Below are 22,950 nucleotides of genomic sequence, written 5' to 3'. Positions count from 1 at the left end.
TTGTGTGTCCCTGTCTTGAGACACCTCGTTGCTGTAGGTAAAGAGTACGGTTTGTGCTGACGCTATGCAACGTTACACAGACGCACACCGTCAACGCATGCACACACCTCCACCACTGAAACTATTGACTCCACATGCCACTGTATGCAAATAAAACTCCATTCTGACTACTTGCTTGTGGTTTCCCCTCATGGCCACGCGGCCCGGTGCATGACACACATTTATAAAGAATGAAACATTTGTAAATGATTTTGATCATTCCACTTGAAGGTATTTATTTGACAGCGGTACATCCCCCATTGATCACTCCATTAACTCAACAAAGCCTCCACAAGAGGCCGGCAGAAGCAGCCTAGTTATCCTAAAATCATCAAGAGAATCACCACACATTTCATAAGTTCAATTTGCTTATCACATGTTCTAGGAATGCAGGAAAATGTATTTGTGAAAATCAGCAGAGCTGCAGATAGAAAACCTGTTTGTATGGGCGCACATCACGGGAGGAGCCTTTGCACAGCTGCCCTTTGAATAAACTGCCCTCAAGTTGTTTCAGAGCTAAAAATGTCTGACTCATGACTTCCATGTGCAAATAGCACATGCTATGAGTAACAACATGTGACTGTACAAATGAGTTGTGAATGATAGAGAAACTGAATATGGACACATGCAAATTTTGTGTAATTCATGTCAAAACCATATTATATTGTCACACAATTGACCACATCATAGTTTTAATTTCATCTTCACTGCATGTTATCTAACTCCTCCCACATAATCAGCTCATTACCCTCGCCTGGTTCTCCTTGCCCTCACCTGAAGCACCTCCCCTCATCAGCCACTCGGTATTTAAGCCCGTCACATTCTGTTGTTCCCTGCCAGATTTCTTCTGTTTTGCAGAGTTTTCCAGCTTTTTCCCCAGTTACCCTGATTTACATCTGTTTTGACCCTGCTTGCCTTTCGACCCCAGATTTCCTGCCTGCTCCTTTTTTGGATTTGTTCACCTCCCTGATTGCCACCCTGGTTGTGACCCCTGGTTGTGACCCCTGCCTGTTCCCAACTACGGATTCCCTGCCTGCCCCTCTTGGATTTGACCTTGTCTGCCCTGTTGATTAAATCTACCAGTCCCTCCCATCTTGGTCTGAGTCGTGCTTTTGTGTTCCATTGTGCACCGGTACCAGTAAACGTGACCGATACCCAGCAATGCATGTATAAGAAAATCACTACAACAACGCCACACTATAAAGGCTTGATATCAAAAATTGTGTTTTATGCCATAACATGATATTTTTACAAGGTGATAACCTGATTTTAAACTATTTTGAGGTTTCATTCAGAATTGAAATCTGACCGGGAATAACTTATGAAACATGCCACTGTTTTTAATGCTGATGAGATCTTATAGTAACTTGAGTTCAGGGTCCATCATTGCCAGCAGATGGCTCCACTAACATGTCTGGTCTAAAACGTTAAAGGCCGTATCTGTGATTGTGTGATGTTCGGAACTATCACACCCTGACCAATGTGTATTTTTTTTTAGGAATTAAAATGAAATTATCCACGTGGAGTTCTTAGCTCAGTCTATATAAACACATTTTAAATTCTGTTGGTCATTAAATATGGAAAGATCAATGGGAATGTGCAATGTATTGAACAAATGTCACGTGCTTAAACGTCAAGCTTAACGCTATCGCGTGTGTGAGTGTGTGTGAGTGTATGTGTGTGGGAGGAAAGAAAGAAACAAACCGAGCAATTTCTGCACAGATCCTTTTATCGCCCAGTGATGCAGGAATGTGAGGGATGCTGAGCGTCCAGCTGATCCGCCGCTCTGCGCCCCGGGGGAGGGTCTCCAGTCTCCACTCCGGCTGCCATCACACGGCACGGCTCGGCTCGGCTAGGGCAGGAGGCGGGCGAGGAGGAGGAGGAGGGGTAGGTGTAGGGGGGGTGTAAGCGCATCCTCAGAGATAACTGCTGGAAACACGCGATATTCGTCTGCGGTCAGATGATCCGTAAACGGCGTGGGGTGTTTTTTTTTGGTGTTGTTCCCCGAAAGGACGTAACGCCGGGGGACGGCGTCGGGTCCTCGCAGGAGGAGACACAAGCCGACATCATCATCATCATCATCATAAGCCCGAGACGAGGTCATCGCAGAGTCCCACGGTAAGAGACACAAACCGGGAAACCATCTGCGCGTAAACATCACCGGTTCGCTGTTTTTCTTGGTGTTTTGTCTCCACGGCGCTGCCGGCAGGCCTACTCGGTGTGCGCGGGGGCGCAACTAGCCTCCACGCATCGCTCTCCCGCTGAGACCGCACCGCATTTCGCTGAAAGCAGGAAAATGCCTCAGCTATCTCCGGGTCTCCAGGGACGGGACACAACACGCAGGCTGCGGGGAATTTAGGGTTTCTGTTCCGTCTACAGGCTGCCTGCTCCCGGACGCAGACAAACATGGACTGTAGTAAATATCAAATATGGGTTAGTGGAGCAAATCCACACCCTCCCCGTTACCACCAGCATGCTCCCATGGTGGGATTATCTTCTACGCTTCTACTTTCTTTCCATCTTCCCTGGAGTCAATTGAGAAATTGATTTGATTGAAGACATTTGGATAAAATGTCATGCGATGTGTGTTGCGTTGGGCTTGCAGCATCCTCACTGGTCTAGACAGCAAAGGTGCAAGTATGTAGCCTTGTTGGAAGAGGCCTTTAGAGTGCACACTCAACAAGCATCCTGCATGCTATATAGTCTACGGCTCGTTCCCTGATAGCACGTACTGCTACCTGTCTTCAACCAAATGCATGGTTAGTCAGTTCATATTCAATTGATGAATTTGTTGATTTAATCAGATCTCTAACACACAAAATAAGCACTTTAAATATTGTGTTTACCAGAGTTTGCTTATAAGTTAGCATACAAAAAACATGAACAGCTCATAGGCCAAAGAGATCTTAGTTGACTAAGAGCAAAATGACGGATTACTTTGCTAATGACTAAGAGGGGAAAGCCTTTCCACATTTGTCAGTTCCAATGTATTTTGAGGCAAGGTCACATTAACGGTCAAAGTTTAGGCTTCAAAATAAAAACACATCGCTGTTCCACAAGTCCTCCCAGTCAAATTGATACGATGGTGCTAATGGCAATGACCGGTGAATCTGGAGGTGTACTTTACACTAGTGTGACCGTCAGGTACAATAAGGTTTCACACAGTTGAATTGAAAATATTTGCTACTTTCAATAACCCTCAGATTGCTCATCCGCAGACTCCATGCTGGTCTACAACGCACACATCTTTCTTTACCTGGGGAATGCATGAGTTGTAGATAAACCCGTGCTAATAATATATATTTCTCAATTCTGCCTTTTCAATACACAGTTGAGAATTCGGCCGAGGCTGTTTAGCGCAGCTGCGAGTGTGACGCAATACAGGACACTGTTATGACAACAGTCCACGGAGAAAGACAGGAGTCATTGTTGTGTCCACGGGGACGTCTTTCAGAAGATGACGTCCATCAGCTGCTCGGGGGGGCCCATAACTCAGAGGTTACCATTGATGCTTTATCACACGACGCTCACCAAAGCTAATTCAGAGCTTCAACGACAGATTGGTGTTGAACACCTGGGCTGCAAGGAAGAAAGAAAGAGAAATATCAGTTGGGGCTGGATGACAGATTTTAAGTGGAAAATCCCTGTCACCTAATATCAGTGTGCGAGTGACTGTTTTAAACGCTTTATCTTTAATTTCCAACAATGGTAAAACTTTGCCATATAGAGGTTTTTTTTTATGTAGCTTGCTAAGTGAAGTCTTCATGTTTAAGTGCACCCACGCAGAAGAAGATGTTTTTATAGAGTTTATGCTTCATTTCAGCCAGAGAGGATATGTACAGTGTGGGGAAGCTTTTAAATTCTAACGTTGTATTATCTGGAATACCCTTCTTTATTGTGTCTGGAACATTCAGTCAGTGCGGCCTAATCAGAGGTCCATTTGGGCTAATGCATTTTCCATTAGGCCTTCACAGTGTCCTCATCTGAATTGCCTGACCAGTTGCTGTTGCCTTCTTTGTCTGTCGCAATTTCAACTGAACCACTGTCACCGAAGCACAAGATAAGGAGGATTGTGTATTGTCAGTCAATTTTAAGGTAATTACTGTGTTCTGGAACAACCTTCAGTCACTACTATACACCCTAACACATTTTATAAAACAAAAACAGCCTCTGAATTATCACATCTCAAGTTTTGTTCATCATGTTTCATTAATGCGCAGCATCCAATTTAAGCTTATAGCTGATTTTCCTGCCACGTTTTTTTGCTGTGAGAAGAAGCGCTTGTGTTTCCACTGTGTCTCATAAAGAGGAAAGAAAGTGAATGTTTGTTTTAATGAAAGCGCTGCAGCATTAAAACCAAAGGGATAAGGGATAAGGGATAAGGTATTACGGGTCACAGATTTCAATTCTGAAATGAAAACCCAAAATAGTTTAAAGCATTAAACAATGTGCTAAAGCAGTCCAATCATGCATATGTTAAGTTTTCTTGTTTCATAGTTCAGTTTCATTCCACTTATATTGAACTTTAGTGACAGTTACAAACTTGTTACCCATGGTTGAGCTGCAATAGAACGAGGGGTGAAGCTGTAATTACGATGATTATCACGATTATCATCTCTTGTCCCTGAGTCGGCTACATCGTGGCTCAGAAGTGTCATTTTCAAAGTCCTCAAACTTGAGGTTGGAGATTACTCTGCTCATCCCCCGTAATGAAGGCACACAGATAATATTCCTCAGCTATTTCCCCTTGGCTCTAACAACTTTTTCCTAACCGTGGGTGTCCAAGGCTCAGTATTTGGCATGCTCCATAGACTCGTCATGTGACGTTCAGGACTCTTGTAAGCAGGAAGTTATGTCTTTAAGTGACAAATCTTGACAAGGGTCCTGTTATTATTTTTTTTTTTTAGCAAAGCACTTTTTTAAGCATGGTATGTCTTTATCTTATCCTCTAAAAAATGAGGTAAGCTTGCAGATTCCATAATATATCCATATTCAATTGGGAGTCTTGCAGAAGTTTGACTGACAAAACACAGCCTCAAATTCCACCCATGCTCTCTGAAGGCCTAGAACTTTACCCCATTACACATTACACTGGGGGATTTATCATCTCAGGAAACCATGCGTTTCTCTGGTGTTGATGTCTTCAATATTGGATGTGTTCGTCAGGAATGCAGCATGTCAATTAGCATGAATAGCTAGGGGTCATTGAAAGAATGGGGGATGAGAAGTGCGCCATCAGATGTGTACATTTCAAATATAAATGGAGATTACAGTTAAAATAGAAAAAAAAAAGTTAACATTGATTTTTTATTATGTACTTAAAAAACACAACTTTACCTCACAGCCATGCATAGCTACGGTACTTAGTGTCTTCGTGGCTGTTTTGGTATGAATTAATGATCGAGCCACAGAGTGCAGGGTGATGACTGCACTCCCATAAAACTTTAAGGGCCTGCATGTTTCCTCTCTTCGTCAACGGGCAGAGCGGCACAGGAAGGAAGCACTTGTGCATGCAGTGACTGTATTCTGCAAGCTTGTCTCCTTCTTAGGGTAGTTTACAGTTTGAATAACCTGAATGTTATTACCATTACAAAAATTCTTTCAAGGATATTATTACTTCGGTGCTGCACATTATCTGTTTCATTAAAATGGTTGTGCAGTTGCTTGGTGACTAAACTTTTCTTAAACACCGTGTTTACAACCTGAGGGCCGAAAAGTGACCAGCGTCATCTCTGCCTCTCAATACTGTGATTCTTCTCTGAATGACAAATTCTGTAACAAGATGTATGTTTCCACGTCAGGTCATATGAGCTCAGTCATGACTCACTATGCTGAAGTTTTGCGCTTTAACTTCTTTTTGTTGTGCATTTTCGAGTTTGACACGCAGAATTAATCCACTGTACTACTATTTAAATGAGATACATTAGAGCCATGCCATGAGGCATTTGGGACACATTAACTGTCAGGCTGCCTCAGATGACACCTGGATGGCAGTGAGTCAGGAGGAGCTTTGGTAGGTTTGTCAAAAATCTATTTATTGACATCACTGGAGTTGGAAGAACATGGGGGTTAATTAAAATAAAAAGTTGCATCAATTAAGAACTTTCCATTATCTAAAACGCAGCGTGGCCTTCAAATGTCTCATAAATCACAGGCAAGTGAAAGAACAACCTAAAATATTAAATTAATGTTGTTTTTCTCATCACCACTGAATGACGACACATGTTTGAACTGAAGTCAACAATAACATAGGGATTCAAAGCTCAAGGAGCCAAACCGTCCCCGCTGTCACAGTCCGGCATTGTCTCCGGATGCCCTCAGACTTCCTGTCGACTGGATTGACTTATTTTCTGATCAGGGTTTTCTTTTTTTTTGCCCAGCTGCACACCTGCTCTGAATCAGCCTCGTTATTTCTCCCCAGCCAATCAGCTCCTTTCCTGTTCCATATGTGTCTCCCCCCCCCCCCCTGTCCACAGGCCCTTCATGACAAAGTAAACACAGGTGTTTGTGGTCCGTCACAGCCAGCGGTCACAACGTTAGCGCCTAAATGGCCATAATTGATGTTATCAATAACACCTGTGTTTACGCTGCAGCGACACGTCTCATGGCTGCTGAGAAACGAGCCATTCAGCACCATTTCCATTCTCCTGCCTCGTCATCATCTCCCTCCCCTAATCGGCACGTCATACTCTGCTGCAGATTAGTGCGTGTCTTAGTCCCAGTTTTTTCTTATGAGCTCCACTATTCTGCCTGGCTTGCACTGAAACCTTTTCCAGAGGGATTATTCTGTTTTTTTTTTTCAATTTTGGGCCCGGGATGTTTTAATTTAATTTTAATTTTAAGAAGATAGTTGAATTCAAACAAATGTTCTGAAACACATTTGGGAAAGCCCAGTGTGCCTTAAGTGTCAGACTAGACTGATGAAAGCTAAGAATTTACCCTCTGAAGTTATACCAACAGTAAACCGTTCATATTAAAGGTTCATAAACCAGGCAATTAGTATGTTCACCAGCTAAATGTCTTGTGTTGGGCGTTAAATCAATGAGCTCATTACAGTGAAACCCGACTTTGTTTCTAACAATTAAGAAAAACTAAATCCTGTTTTTATGAAAGTGCAAATGCACACTTTTAAAGCTTGATTTATGGATCCTTTGAGCAGCTTTGTAATATTTATGTTATAGCTGGTTATTTTAATGGCAAACATGTTTTTGTTCACATGCCAAAGACCTTGCAACATTTGGAAAAGTCGATCCCGGGTCCCACAGCACAGGGAGACGAGGTGTTTTCCAGACTCTGTTCATTCATTTTTCCTCAGACTGAGTAAGCTTGCCCAGTTGGTTCTAATGACTAATTCACCTCTTCTCCTCTGCTTTCTACTCGGCGGCCAAGTGTTAACAATATGGCTTTGTGTGTCACACCTGTGGGCAGCGGGACTCTGGGAGAGGCACGCTTTCTGTCTCAGGCTCGAGAAAGGCAATAAAATAACACCACAGTCGAGTCTTTGTGTAAACAATGAAGACTTCATATTTAATGCAATAGTTATACAGCTTGGTAATGCATTCGCTTTGCAAAAGACATGTTCTGCAACAGAGGCTGTCACATGTGAGCAGTACCCAAACACACAGCTTGTACAGCACAGATGTCCACACCGAGTTGATTAAATGCAATCATTCCCTCGGACACAGTGCACACACGCTAACGCCCACTAATCCCATCTCTTGCATGTTGTTTATGCATTCATACGAGTTCCTTTTCTTTTGAGTCAGTGCCAAATAGTGAGTCAGAAGTGAAAAGAAAATGTGTCTTCTTTTTAATGATTGACATAAAGTAAAAGATAACTTACTGTTGTCTTTTGCTTCATTTCCCAGGTTCCCATGATCCCAATTGAAAGCTTTCAAAACAACCTACGTCAGTCATCTCTTCATCCAGCACTAATGGCTTTCTGAGGTTGTGAGCAGGGGAAAGACTGAGGGTAGACCACCTGTAAGAGTCCATCCAAGAAAGCAACTGGGATCACATGGGTGCCATGGGCCGACGGGTCAACTGATACCTGCTCATACTGGCTTTGTTTGGAAGTGTAAGTCTTTCCTTAATACATCTGACCACAGACCAGGTCAATCCTCTTTCACAAAATTAATAGAAATCCTTATGAAATAGGCCGATGATTACAGTGTCTCCTTTCCAGATGGATTCCTTTGGCCTTTAATATGCAGCAGATAGTGATTAGAGACAGTAAACAGCGCTGAGAAATTTAGATAAAGGTACAGTGTTGGGCATTACGTCTTCTTCCTTGGGATTGTTTTAAATGGCAGCCATATTGCAAAGCTTCCCCTTCCATGTGAAATACAGCAACATTTGAGCTTTTACAGCTTCATCCCTTTTACTGCCTCTGTGTACTAAGGAAGTCTATTGTCATATGGCTGATATCTGTAAACACAGAACCTAGACATTCATCTCATCCAGCTCTCGTCTCCTCTCTCATCCTTCTTCTCCTCTTTGCTGGAACACTTTACTGACGTGTCTGTGCTCTCGTCCCATCCTTTTCCTTGGCACTGGAAAATGGCTGCGTCTGGAATCCTTTTGTTTCTTCTTTTCATCCGCCTTTGATGCTCCTCTCCCTGGAAACAAACAAAAAAAAAAAAGAGTATACAAGACATGCCATCCATTTTGGGCCAAGCTCAAAATGTGGATCTCTCCTCTTGATGCTCTATTGATTTGTGAAGAATCTGAAACGTGATTTGATTTCATATATTTTGTTTGGGTTTGTTTTTTACCTTCATTCTAAGTTAAAGCGATATTAATATTGTGTGTTCTTTATTGGTCCTATGGTCCGATTCAGAAATCCCAACTGGGTGAGCTTTGCATCTGGCAAATATCCACGAATCTCCTCCGCACAGTGTCACTGATGGAACATGTTGAATAATGTAGAAAGCATGCATTTTTCAAATCGATGGGAATTTTAATAGCTGGAAGCTTTTAAGAAGGTCAGGTCAGTGCGTTTGTTAACTTAATATGCAACATATCCCAGTACTTGCGAAACACCCATTTCCCAGCATGCAATGCTGTGCTGTCTGGTGACCACAGACTGACATTGCAACAAATATTAAATGTATTGTCTCAAAATCTGCCAATCAACCAATGATGACCAATCAACCTCATATGTGTATTTTAGTGCTCAGCACTGAACAGGAAATGTCAGCAGGCTGCAATGCGAGACGAATGGGCCACGAAGCACGCGTTTCAACCTTATCTGCTCGGCATCACCGTGTTAACATTGTCATTATGATCTTGTTAGCATGTTGATTCAGCTTTTAGCTGAAATCATTTCCGTATCTGATCGCAGCCTCGGTGGGGCTGTTGTTAAATGACAAACACATCATCGGTGTGCTTTGCTAATGGGTAGATGTGGAGTTGGATAGATGCAGCATTACCTCAGAACCGTACAACATGAAAGCGGAAAAATGTGCACGGAGGGACAGGCTTAGCATTTGCACTGGAATATATGTACTACACAAGCGAAAGACTCATGCTTCTTCCTTTTTTAATGGCGCCAAGTGCAAATGCAAAAACCTGCATGATTGGCAGTGATTCTCCTTTACTGAAATATGAATTTGTTCTCTAATTTGCAGATTCAAGCACCATCATGATTTCCAGCCAGTTCCATTCGGCACCTCATTACCGTGCCTCAGTAAATGTGGAACATGGTATTCTCCATGTTATAGCCATATATTTCTTTCAGAATAAAATGTAAAAAAGGTTTCCCGAGCCAGCTCCTCGTCCCTGCTGGGAAGCTAAAATGCATCGCCCACTAATACATGGCTGCAGCAATTAGTATGAGCTCTCAGAAATATTATTTGCACATCAACAGAGATTGAATATGACATAAATCACCTTGAAACTACCAGTGGATCTATTAGCATCCGTTATTAATTTGCACCATTAAGGAAGATATTTATGGTAGCTCTGGATTTGACAAATGAGAAGCTTTCACATAACAAGAATGTACTGTTCTTAGTGAAGTGAGGATATTTTCCTTATTTTTATTACATGTTTAACTAAGGCCAGGAGGTTCCCAATGAGTCATATAATTATGTTTTAACTAAGCGTTAAGAATTCTGAATACCTGTTCACAGAAAAAGCTTTTCTCTTTTCTGGTCACATATTTGAGTTGAAATCTGTATGTACAGACATTTCAAAGCGAAAAAGTGTCACGTAATGTCTGTTATATTTTTATATCATCGCTTTTCACTGCACAGTTTGGCTTGAATTCATGATAAACGGGCGAGGTGACGGGCAAAAAGTAAAGAAACATATGTGGAGTCTGTGTTTCCGTCTCTATCTTCTGTGAGTCTCGTTTTCATGTGAGGGAGGTGTTGAATTGAAGCAGTGAGTCTTTGAATATGACCCATGTAAAGTTTGTCTACAGCTGTTACATATTTAATGCACAGTGTGCTGATCTTCATCTTGTCTCTGTTCACAAAAGCCAAACAAATTTATGTTGAATATTGCATATTTGTGCTCAAATTATCAACATCGCCTCTAAGGTTAAACCTGCAGGTGAGGCATTCTGAATGTTAGCATTGCATCATGCACGGATGGGATGGTTTCCTTCTGCACCTCCCAACTGAACTGATGCAGTATAATTTGATTATAAGCAGGTGTAGGAGGTTAAAGTCATGACCTTTTTAGTTAGTATTTCATTAAACAGACAGGAAAGCAAGGATCTGGAATAATGAAGTAGCTGGTGGGGTTCATGAGGCAAATTTATACCAAAACATTTTCTTCTGGTTGAAATTGGGTCTACAGCAAATCCTCTCAGGTTCAGATGATGTCATACGCTAATTAAGATGTATAAATAGTGTTTTTAAATGGTATGAGCCATAATGAAAAATGTGTCATGAGTCATAGCAAGTCTATATATGCAGATATTTGAACTTTTAATAAGGTACACAGTGTAGGTTATGTCCTGTCAAAGTAAACTGCTGGTTTTGCATCTAACATTTCAAATTCAAGGCTTACTTGAACAGCTACATGTGGTTTGTTAGGAATTTATTATAATATAATATAGGAGTTTGGCTTTGAAAATGAGATGAATGGATGGACGCCAATTCTTTTTTTTAAGTGACGATAAGTGTTTTATAATTACATTAATAATTAGCTCCGCTGGTAATGTTAACAGCTCATTCTCACTCCCTGGGCCACGCTGCAGAACATAATGTATCCATCATATTTTATTTCATACTGTATTCAGTATTCATCACAGTTATCTTTTTTTATATATTTGAAATGACAGTGCATTTGTTAGTTTTTTCTTATTTCCCTTCTGTTCCTTCATCCCCTGGCTGGACGCCGTCCATACTCTTAGCTGCCAGGAGATGACGAACACGCAGCGACACGAGCAGTAACCCATGCGCACAGCATGCCTTGCAGCATCGAGCTGCAGGATGGGTCATTGTGAGAGAGAATGTCACTGACCCAGTGGGGCCAGAGGGGAGGGGGGGGACAGGTGCCCACAGTGTCGGCTTGTTAACACCGGGGAGGGAATCGGCTCCTCTGACAGAATGCGGCACATATGCACCACATAGCCTTTGGCTGTGGGACGTGTGTGCAGGGAAGTGACAAAAAGAGAGTGTGCTTGTGTGTGTTTGTTGTTTGTTATGTTACATAATTGAGAAAGGGAATTTGATTTGTTCGTCAAAAGATTATAAATGCAAAAATAGACACATTAACCTCACTAAATGAAAGGAGTTTTGTCCAGCTGGTGACACTCTAATTAAAGGTTGTGCAAATGTACGTGTGCACGCAGGTCAGCATCCTCGGTGTCTCTATTACTCCGGGGGGGAGGGCTGTTAAAGAACAGAGGTCCTAATCTGTTGGCCAATAATACTTTATAATTTTCAACATCAATTTAGTTTAGAGGACATTGTTAGAGCACCATGTGTCTCCATTTTCTTATATGCTCATATGTGCAAGAAAATATCTCCAACATCACAAATTAGGCCCCTTGATGACCCATTTCTGGATGAACTAAATTGACACAATGAATTATTCCATCCAGTCTTGTGGCCTCTATAATGAGGGAGGCACTCGGAACAGAGGATAAATTAGGACACTCACTTCTTGAGCCGCTCATTTATTCCATCAAAGCCATTTAGGCAGATCTGCCCTGTTTGCCCAATTTATTCTGGGATTTATCACCCTCTTTATATGGAAGACTGGGCAAAATGGATGTGAGTTTGGAGACTTTGGCAGCTCCCCTTTGGAGATAATAGGACACAAGCATAAAGTGTCAAATTTATTTTAATTTTGGTGTAGTTGTGTTTAACGTGACACATCTTTTTGGTGTCATCGAGCTCTGGCCCAAATAAATCCCCATTAGCTTCCAGCAATGAAGTAAAACTAGGAAAAGGGGAGAATGTGGTTGAGAGTTCGCTTAAGAGGGAGGGGAAGAGAGGCGGTGTGGTGGAGGCAGAAAAGCTGCAGTAAGAGAGGAACTCTGTATAACCATGTATGCTAATCTTTACATTCGGTTTGACCCTCTTTATCAATATCCTCTTCCTCTGGGGGAGGGGGGGGGGGGGTGTCCACTGTATTTAACAGCAGCTACTACATTGAGGAACGGCGTGCATGTCTCATTGTCACCGAGCTGGAGGCTTTTGCCGGTTTTCACCCTGTTGTACATCAAAGACAACGCAGCAAAATGAGACGGATTCCAACAAACGCTACGTTGAGCTCAACTCGAGTGTCAAACCCGCCGGGGTCCACGGGGGGATACCGTTACTGTCACCTGAGGGTTAACGCCTCCTCTCCGGTTTGATGTCTGAATATCAGGTTATTTGATACGCTGCGGCTCTTTCAAGTCCGCCCGGCAGGACGAGACGGCGAGCAGATTTCCCACGAGGACTTTAACCGCTCGGCAGAGAGACAGACATCGCTCTCAAGTCTCATCAAAGCGTGGCCCTCCTTTTCTGGCCTCTGCATGCTTCAGCACGCTGCAGATGAGTTTCCTGTCGACGAGGCGCCTTCTAGTGGACTGTGTGAAGAAATACAGGGATTTTTTTTTTTATGTTAAAATGTTTTTTAACTGTTGTGTTTTTTCTTTTGAATCCACAGTGACAATGGTGTTGTTTCTGATTGGGATCTCTATTGCTGTGACTAATTCATCTCATGGGAACCAAACTTCAGGTAATTGTGGAAATGACTTCATTATATTTATAATAATAAATGTCATTAAAACAGAAAAAGCTGAATTTGGTAGCATTAAATCACAACCTTGCATCCTCTGATAGATACTTTTTGATAGATGTTGTTTGACCGTATGCTTAGATTTATGCTATTTTGATAACTGTGTTGTATCCAGGGAACCCCACCCATCAGGGGGCTCATGTGCTGCCCTCAACACTGGTCATATCCCTGCTTCTTATCATCATCGTCTTGCTGACAATCTACTGTCTGAGGTGAATCAACTTGGGACTCATTCCCTCATTTGTTTCAGAGTGAGCGGGTGGGGGTCCGGGCATCGGGTGGGGGTTATTATTTGGATAACAGGCGGTGAGCAGTGGCTTACGGTCAAACACCTCAATTGAGACGTCAAAAAACAACAGCTTGGTCAGTTCGGGTCACCGAAACTCACTCCCTGACCAGCCAGCTCAGACCTCCTTCCTCCCGACAGCCACATGAGGAGCAACAGCTTTGCCTCCCTCAGCTGGTGGATATGGATTTTGCTGTTTGTTGTTTGCTCAACGTAACAGCTTAAAAGCTATGTTCCAGACACTGGGGTGGGCCTTTGTTTTTGTTTTACCTCTTCGGTACAGACATCCGCCCTTTTTTAGGCTTGCTGATGTTTTGGGCTTTTTCTGCTCCTCCCACGTCCATCGCTGCAGGTTCAAGAACCACAGGAAAGCTCTGGTTACCTCGGTGGATAAAAAGATTCCCAATGGCTTCTTGGAGGAACAAGGTAACGTTGTGCTCAATATTACCACCAGTGCATGAAACTATAATACAGCCTTTTACTTTAATTTCTTCTTAGTTTAAGTGCAGGTTTACATTCTTTATATACTAGGAAAGTTTCACGATCTGAAGTCAGAGGTAGCTGGAAAGGTTTTGAAGGCCCTTGGTTTTTGCAAGCACACGGGGAGCCGTATATTCTTCCCCTTCAAGTAGGAAATAAATAAATTAACGGAAAGGCCACATTCTGAGTGTGGAGAGTTATGTGCAGCGGCATGTTTATGACTCAAGAAATCATTTCTGTCATGTACCTACAAAAGTAGGAAATCTTAATGGCCACGAGGCTTGTTTTTGCAGGTGCTATGAGAGCTTGTAATGTTCTCTATTGGGAAACATTAGCTGTTTGACCGCCATATATTCCTTTTTTTTAACACAGGAGAGCAGACAGTGGTCCTCCTTCCCCGATCTCCCTCGCCGTCCAAGAGGTACTTCCCCATCCCTCTGGACTCGCTGGAGGAGGAGTACCGGATACGCTCCGCCGATGACGGCAAGCTCTTCAGAGAGGAGTTCAATGTAAGCACGGGGGGTTTGTGCGCTTCAGTCTGACTAAGATCTTTGTCCTGCAAGCACAGAAAAAGTACAGAAAATAGTAATAAAAAGTGATGTTGGAAGGCTGTGTACCCCTGGCTTTATTTATGATCTAGTGGGGGTTGGGGGGGGGGTTCTTTCTTTGTAGTCGCTGCCGTGTTACTACCACCACGGGTCCTTTGAGGAGGCCAGCAGAGAGCACAACCGAGAGAAGAACAGATACCCAAACATTTTACCATGTGAGTGAGGATCCAAATTCTGCTGCCGACAATATTAATGTAACCTTTAGACTTGACATTTTTTGTGGGCTTAATGAAAAAAAAAAATTGAAAATGACCTCTCTCTTTTACAGATGATCATTCAAGAGTGTTGTTAAATCACCTTGATGGACATCCGTGTTCAGACTACATAAATGCATCTTACATCGATGTGAGTCTTTGTGCAATCAAGCTATTATTGCAGATGATTGATTTCACCATAAATGAATACATTATTATTAATACTATGCTTTTTTCTCAAAGGGTTTTAAGGAGAAGAATAAATTCATCGCAGCTCAAGGTAAATGTACATTTTAGCCTAGTTTAGTTTTTCAACGCATGTTTTAAGTAGTTGAGTTTATGACATTTTTTCATACTATTTTCTTTATTCTGCCTCAGGCCCAAAGCTTGAAACAGTGGCTGACTACTGGCGGATGATTTGGGAACAGAAAACAGCGACTATAGTGATGCTGACAAATCTGAAGGAAAGGAAAGAGGTTTGTCTTAAGAGTTGTCCCTCTGCACTAATGTTAAAAAACAGGGCTGCGTGTTACACAATGAACCTACACGATCTATATGGCTGCAGTGCACCATTAGCGGAAGCCCGGTGTATTCTCATGATCCAAAGTCATGGGCATGATTTGTTTGACCCCTTTTCCAACTGATAATCTATACAGAGTGACACCCCGCAGATTACTGAGCCTCGCATCAAGTTCACCCTCAAAGGGACGATCAATTGAGAAGTCAACGGCGGGTTTGATAGAGAGGCATCGGCGATCGATGACGGAATAATTGTTGATAAGATCCTAAGAGGCTTCATGATAATTATTCCGAGAACGTGGTTAACGAGTTGAGACGTCTCCGTAACGATCTCGTTGACTGACAAGACTCTCAGAAAGTCCCCGTCAATGCCTTTGGATCGGATTGATGAACTCACGCGCACCAAATACGCGCTCCTATATACGCGCAGGGACAATGTGCAGCAAACGTGGGGATTCACAACCATTTGTGAGTTGCGATGACGATGATCCCAACATGTGTTCTTCATACACATCAATGTCTTCTAGTTTGAAGATTAACCTCCGTTGTTGTTTTGATTCTCTTACAAGGACAAATGTTACCAGTATTGGCCAGAAAAAGGCTGCTGGATGTACGGAAACGTGCGGGTGGCGATGGAGGACTTCACCGTACTAGTGGACTACACCATCAGAAAATTTTGTGTTCAATATGTAAGTAAAATATATGGATCTGTATATCAGAGTGTTAATGATTTTAATAAGTGTTGCTTTTTTCAGCCGAAGAGTAATTATAACCAAAATGTTGTCCATAATATACTTAATTGCTATGAAAAATCTGTATTGATAATAGCAAGGTTTTTATTAAAATTGAAACAACAAAGTGGCTTTTAGATGGTGTAATAAAGTAATGTTTGCCATGGAGAAGGCTTTATTAGAATGCAAATTATAACAAATTAAGGATCGTTAAAGGATATGTGCAGACAGACTGCATGAGAGCAATACGCATTTAAACGTAAGTAAAACACTACAAAAGTCTCATCTTTAGAGCTTCACACACTGCACTTCTCATCCTGTGTTCTTGACTACTGAGCACGGCTCCATCTCGGTGTACTGAGAAGCCTTCACATTGCAAAATTCACTTTGTTCCCTTTCCATTTGAAGCCGGAGAAGTGCAGATATCCTCTCTGACTCTGACTGAAAGTTGCAGCACAAGCTGAACAGACTGAGTGCTTCTACATTCAGCTTTTTCAAAACAGGACAACGGCCTTTTCAAGAGAATAATGTTCTCTTGAGAGAGCATCCATGAAATACGAGAGAGGAAACCAGTGCACATGTTTAATAATCGTATTCTGTCGCAAGTAGCAAAACTTTTCTATTTGTTTTATGTTTCAGTTAATTTGAGGTTTCTTCGCTAAGCGGGTAAAAGTGTTTTGTCGGCTCCCCAGGTCTGCACGGTGAATAGGTTTTGACCTTGTGTGTCTGCGCTCCACAGCAGGGCAGCGATGGCCTCCGGGCTCCGCGGCTGGTCACCCAGCTCCACTTCACCAGCTGGCCGGACTTCGGGGTGCCGTTCTCACCCATCGGCATGCTGAAATTCCTCAAGAAGGTCAAAACTGTCAATCCGTCCTACGCTGGACCCATCGTTGTGCACTGCAGGTAAAATGTGCACACTGGAATCAACCCGCAAAGACGGTTCGATTCAAGTTGCATTAAGAATTTTTGGAGGAATAAAAGCTAAAAGAAAAACTCACTTGATGTTTAATAGTTAAATAGAGTTCATATATTTTCATTATTTTATAAAGCATGTGTTCTGGTTTGAAGCCTCACACAAAGAAATGAGCAGCCGATCGCTGCGACTGCTGCAACAGGTGCTCAGGGACTGTTGTTCTTGTAATGGGTCCCTCTGATGAGGCCTCAGCTCCCCGCTGCGGAATCCCAGCTCCGCTCCCAGTGGTGCCGTCTGCTGAAATGACCCGTGTAAATCTATTAGCAGAACGTTTGGGTTCCAGGGGTGAAGCGTTTTTACGCGTGCTCGAGGCCGTCCGCAATTGACATCTACGTATTACAGACTAGAACGCACAAGCTTCTTTTCTCTTTGTGCGTGCATTATTCTGTACTATGTTTCCTTCTTTCCTATTTGTACAATATACACGCAACGTGCTGACGGAGGAGCCCTTCTTCTTCTTCTTCTTCTTCTCTGCGTCTCCGCAGTGCCGGCGTGGGGAGGACGGGGACGTTTATTGTCATAGACAGCATGATCGACATGATGCACATGGAACAGAGGGTGGATGTCTTTGGCTCTGTGAGCAGAATGCGGGAGCAGCGCTGTCAGCTCATCCAGACAGATGTAAGCGTTGACCCTCCCCGACCTGTTGTACCTTGGACTGACAGCTCGACGCGCCGCTCCAGTCGCGGCGGAGACAAGCGAGGACGTGGAAAACAGCCGCGTCTGAGATACAAAATAGAAGGAAAATAGCTATATATATATAAAAAAAATCAAAATAAAGCTACTTCTTTTTCCTCCTCGTCTTCCTCCTCAGATGCAGTACTCCTTCATCTACCAGGCTCTGTTGGAGTACTATCTGTATGGAGACACGGAGCTGGATGTGTGCTCTCTGGAGGGACATCTGCAGAGGCTTCACAACACCAGAGCTCCCCACGACAGGCTGGGCCTGGAAGAGGAGTTCAGGGTAGGAAGACGGAAGCTCGCTCTTGAATATTTCAGTCAGTAATTAATCGTCTCCATCACCCTGTCCCCTACATAGTTGTATTTTCGTGAAAGGAATGCCCAGGGTGCCACTTTTGGCAGTGGTTAGATTAAACACAAAGCTGTGAATCAACCAAAGCTTCATAAGGCACCGCCGTCTGCCAGCATTCACATTTTTGCTACTCAACTTAATTTGATTATTACCTTTTGCATCTTCTTCCTCGTTTTTCTTCTTTTCTTTCTTTTTTAACAGCCTCTGTGTTTTTCCCTTGTTGCATCATTCTTAGTTAGATGTTGTCTGCATATTTACCAGCATTGTACCGGTAAAAAACAAACGTCGATCCGCTGGCGTTTTCTCCCGTCAGAAGCTGACCAACGTCCGCATAATGAAGGAGAACATGAGAACTGGGAACCTCCCTGCCAACATGAAGAAGAACCGCGTGCTTCAGATCATCCCGTGTAAGTCCTGCTCCGGATACTCCGAACACTATTCATAATACATCACTTCCGAGGAACATCAAAGAATCCCACCACTGGTGATTTTATTGACGGCGTACACAGATATCTCCACCCCGTGTGTGTGTGATCAACGGCATTTAAATAAAGCTTGTATCATGACCTGAAAGTAAGGGGGGGAAGAGAGGGGACGGAAAGCTGGCTACAACGTTTTTTTTTACGTCACGTTTTTTCAGTTCCATCAGCCTCTTCAAAACTTTTATTTTACCAGGAATCACTCGTGGAAAGTTTTCATTTTCCTTTTTTTTTCTTCTTTTTCGCAGATGATTTCAACCGAGTAATGCTCTCAGTGAGACGAGGACACGAGTTCACCGACTACGTCAATGCCTCCTTTATTGATGTGAGCGGTACCTCACGACCTCCTGTATAGATTTTCCATAGAAATATATATAAAGCTCATTGTTTCCTTCACAAACAATGTAAAATATTATGTTTGCTGCACTTGCATGTGTTTGTTTACCGGTATGATCTGCCCTGCAGGGCTACAGGCAGAAGGACTATTTTATCGCAACCCAGGGCCCACTGTCTCACACAGTGGAGGACTTCTGGAGGATGGTGTGGGAGTGGAGGTGTCATTCAATCGTTATGCTCACCGAACTCAAAGAGAGGGAGCAGGTACAGTATTGTGCTTGAGTTTCACATCTAAGCCATCTTTCTTTTTATTAGGTTATTTCGTAATCCTGTTTTACTTATTTCTTATTCCTGACAGTCTGCGTACGCTTTTCTAATCTATTTCTGCGGTGCACTCTGAAAATAAAAGTGAAAATATAAAAACAAGACAAAGGGCATCAATCGGTTTACATGAAGCTTAATTGTATTTTCCTTGTGACCTTTCCAAACAGGAAAAGTGCTTCCAGTATTGGCCATCAGAGGGCAGTGTAACATTTGGAGATTATTCTGTGGCGCTGACTGGAGATACTCAGTGTGAAACCTTCACTCTCAAAGACATGGTGCTCACCTATGGACCAGTGCGTAAAGTCACATTATAACATTCAAGAGCAGCAAAATATACATTTTGAATTGACACATTCGCCTCCCCGTTTTCGTTGTCCTGTCAGTTTGAAGTTCACAAAAATGTCCTCATTGCTGCCATTTTTACCTGCATTAAAATAACACAGCGAGCTCTCCGTCTCAACCAGGAAAAGCAGTCACAACATGTCCGACACTTCCACTTCCACGGATGGCCTGAGATTGGAATACCAGCCGAGGGAAGAGGGATGATTGACATTATTGCCGCCGTGCAGAGGCAGCAGCAGCAGTCTGGAAACCGTCCCATAATTGTGCACTGCAGGTAAGGAACTTCAGCTTGACAATACTGCCGTGTGATGTGCATCCTCAGAGGAAAATCACGTCTCTGTCCACTCATGCTGTTAATTCCACTCCTTAACATTTTCACCGGCTAATTTGAATATTTCACGGTGATATCGAACGGAAATTAGCTTTTCACCGATGCATTTATTTTTCTTTCTAGCAAATGGCTGTTACTGTAAATTCTACTTTCTACCCCGGTAGACCTGGTGTTCTATGCCTAAACCACTTATGTGATCCCTTATAAAGACTTAGCTGTGAAAGCTTTGATCAGAACCTAGCTTCAGGTGAAGTGATTCTAAAGCAGCACGGCCCTCTGGGATTGATCCAATCCACTGATTCACAGTCAATTAAAACCTCTCAAAGTGAAATCTCCTCTGACTCCCACCATGATTAATCTGATAAGATGAGCTAACGACAGGAAATGGTGTCATCACTCTCTCCTATTCCTTCATCACCACTTGTCTAAGAAGGGCTTTTTAAAGCTTTTCCTGTGCCCCTGGGAAACGGGGCTAACCCGCTGCAATCCCCAACGTCTCTCCGCTCCTCTCCGCCGAATTGCACATCACTCTCGCAGTCGCTCCCCGTCTCTCTTCCTCCATCCCACCGCCATTGTAAACATTGACTCAGTCAAACACCGAGCTTCCAAACTGATTAGTGTTAGCACTTGGATTAGCCTCTCTTTAAGTGAGGATAATTATTAGGACTATTACACAAAGGTCACCTTTTGCTCCTGCAAACTTTTTCATTCCAATTGGGGGAACAAAAAGGCATGTGCTGCAAAGAGTCATTGCAGTGTGAAGAAACGGAGAAGTGGTTTCAATGTGCTTCAGCTACTCCCTTTTTTCGGAGGCTTTCCAGTGTTACGTGGTCACTGACGGTGTTTTCCTTCATGTTTCAGCGCTGGCGCGGGTCGGACCGGTACCTTTGTTGCCCTCAGTAACATTCTAGAGAGGGTGAAAGCTGAAGGCCTCCTGGACGTTTTTCAGACTGTCAAGAGTTTACGCATGCAGAGGCCACACATGGTTCAGACTGTGGTAAGGTGGAAAAAAAGAGAGGAGATGAAGCCAAAGCTTAAAGCCAGCTGAATCACATTTTTTTTATTTGGAATTTCTTCTGCATTACATTATTGCACAATAACACTCTCCCTTCTGCTTTCCCCTCCAGGAGCAATACGACTTCTGCTACAGAGTGGTTCAGGATTTTGTTGACATTTTCTCAGACTATGCCAATTTTAAATAACACCCGTCGGATGCTGTTCTGTATTCCTCCGTCAAATGTGTTCCTTTTTTTCTGAATGTCGTTTTCTAAAGCAAGCTCTTTTTACATTTTGCACTTGATTACAGATCAAAACAAACTTGTTGTAACATTGTGTAATATAATTGAAAACATGTGTGCTGCAGGAGAGTATTTCTCTTTTAGGATCGCATAATCTTCAAGTATCCCATATGTCATATATAGAAACTATAGTGGTTTATTAATGAGTGTGTTGGGTTCTTTATAGGTCAACAACTTTCATATGTTGCAACATTATGAGGTAGAATAAAGGAATTATTCAGATATAAGTAATAAATAACGTGTCTAGAAATATATAATATGTATTGCTCACTACCTGAAATACATCACTAACGTGTCGTAGACTTCATGCGTTCTTTATTTCTGCTTTATTTTCTTACTGACCACAATGACTACTTGTGTATTTTGTGTTGGACTCTAAATATGTTTAAAGCTATATGAGGAGAACGTATTGTGGCTAGAAGAAGTGCTGCTCTTGCTGAAACGACATGTCCCGTCTGACATGTGACGTCTGAATAGTATTTGTGATCTACTTTCAACTCAAACGAAAAATCCAAACTCAAGATACATTTTAATCTGTTATGTGCTGGAAGAATATCTCACTTCAGCCAGTGAATAACTGAACAGCTGCTGCGTGTTGCAATTTTATTCAACTTCATCAACTTTCTTGTGTTGCCTGTGGCAATATTACTTAGTGGTTTGACTACTGACGCTGCAAAATGCAATTAGCCCACATTGGAAAAGGCAGAAAAGTCTGTCTTACTACAGCTGAACGTGTCATTGTTTTAGGTGTTTTACAGCGATGCATCATCTCCATCCATTTTTATTCACATTAGCAAACAGACTTACATGTGCATGTTTGCATAAAGCAGTGCCATATTGATTAGAAAGACACTTCTAATCATTAAAAGAACTTGTCACCAAGTGACACAATACAGACAAGCCAGATGTTTGTGTTTAATTTAATATCATAGAGACATTTTTAAAAGTCCATTGTTTTTGAATGGTGGTGTCCTCAATGGCTCATCAATTAATTGCTCTTTTCAGAATAGTATAAGGTATAACGATAACAAATGTAGATTAATATTAGTTTTTACAAATAAATGTGATAAATTAAGAATAGAAACCCTGCATAAATTTGAGTTTGAATAAAACACTTGATTAGAGAGTTGAACGTTGTATAAAACGCACTGATATTAAGAACCAGTGCTCAGCCAAAATGTGATAGATGCATGCACAGGCCTTTTGGCGTTTTGATAGTGATATTTAAACACGGAAACCCCAACACAAAATCAAATGCCTCTATTTTCGCCAGGCTTCTGCTCACTTCTTTGTTGATCAGTGAACTCGGAAGTGTTGATTTGGGGGTAAAACTTTCTACTGCGTTTGTACTTCCATTAAATAGTAAAATGGGTTCATACTTGACACATTGTACACTGTACATATATTCTTGTTGTGGTCATGTATCATCTCCAATGTGTCGGTTTAATGTATTGCCATGCTGAGAGAAGAAGAATTAAGGGCAATGACAGTGAGGCCTTCCAGCTGATGTAACGTAAATGCACAAACATCTTGTTTCAATGATGTTTCTGCCTTTTTGAATCTGGATGGATGGATTTTGACTATTTGTTTTGCTAAGAGCTGATTCAAATAAATTATAGATGGAGAAAAATGAGAGTTTTCCCCCTTAATGTTTTCTTTTTGTCTGCTCCTGAACAGATGTCTTCAATACAAACATAATATTGTTGATATATAAGATGATGTATATTTCATG

At 42.3% G+C, this 22,950-nt stretch overlaps 1 protein-coding gene across 3 annotated transcripts; it reads left to right on the top strand.

Moving 5' to 3' along the window:
• The first annotated feature begins 1,789 nt into the window (after positions 1 to 1,789).
• On the top strand, positions 1,790 to 22,853 carry LOC120820766 (receptor-type tyrosine-protein phosphatase epsilon). Of its 3 annotated transcripts, none has more exons than XM_078104667.1 (21): positions 1,790 to 1,926; positions 2,051 to 2,157; positions 13,153 to 13,224; positions 13,400 to 13,496; positions 13,923 to 13,996; positions 14,423 to 14,559; positions 14,723 to 14,813; positions 14,927 to 15,003; positions 15,096 to 15,132; positions 15,231 to 15,328; positions 15,941 to 16,060; positions 16,842 to 17,005; positions 17,561 to 17,696; positions 17,890 to 18,039; positions 18,422 to 18,515; positions 18,836 to 18,912; positions 19,053 to 19,187; positions 19,415 to 19,540; positions 19,712 to 19,863; positions 20,782 to 20,917; positions 21,048 to 22,853. In XM_078104667.1, exons 3-21 carry the CDS (start codon positions 13,158 to 13,160, stop codon positions 21,120 to 21,122), a joined length of 2,043 nt encoding a protein of 680 aa, XP_077960793.1. In that variant the 5' UTR covers positions 1,790 to 1,926; positions 2,051 to 2,157; positions 13,153 to 13,157; the 3' UTR covers positions 21,123 to 22,853. The 3 variants fall into 3 exon arrangements, with proteins under 3 accessions (XP_077960793.1, XP_040034841.1, XP_040034842.1); XM_040178907.2 differs by lacking the exon at positions 1,790 to 1,926 and adding an exon at positions 7,908 to 8,116 and having other exon boundaries at positions 1,948 to 2,157; XM_040178908.2 differs by lacking the exon at positions 1,790 to 1,926 and having other exon boundaries at positions 1,972 to 2,157.
• Positions 22,854 to 22,950: the final 97 nt, after the last annotated feature.

The sequence above is a fragment of the Gasterosteus aculeatus genome, chromosome 6 (genome assembly GCF_964276395.1).
Source record: "Gasterosteus aculeatus chromosome 6, fGasAcu3.hap1.1, whole genome shotgun sequence".
Taxonomy (NCBI): Eukaryota; Metazoa; Chordata; class Actinopteri; order Perciformes; family Gasterosteidae; genus Gasterosteus; species Gasterosteus aculeatus.
Note: the sequence above shows the minus strand (reverse complement) of the source record. Positions and strands in the feature narration are given on the sequence as shown.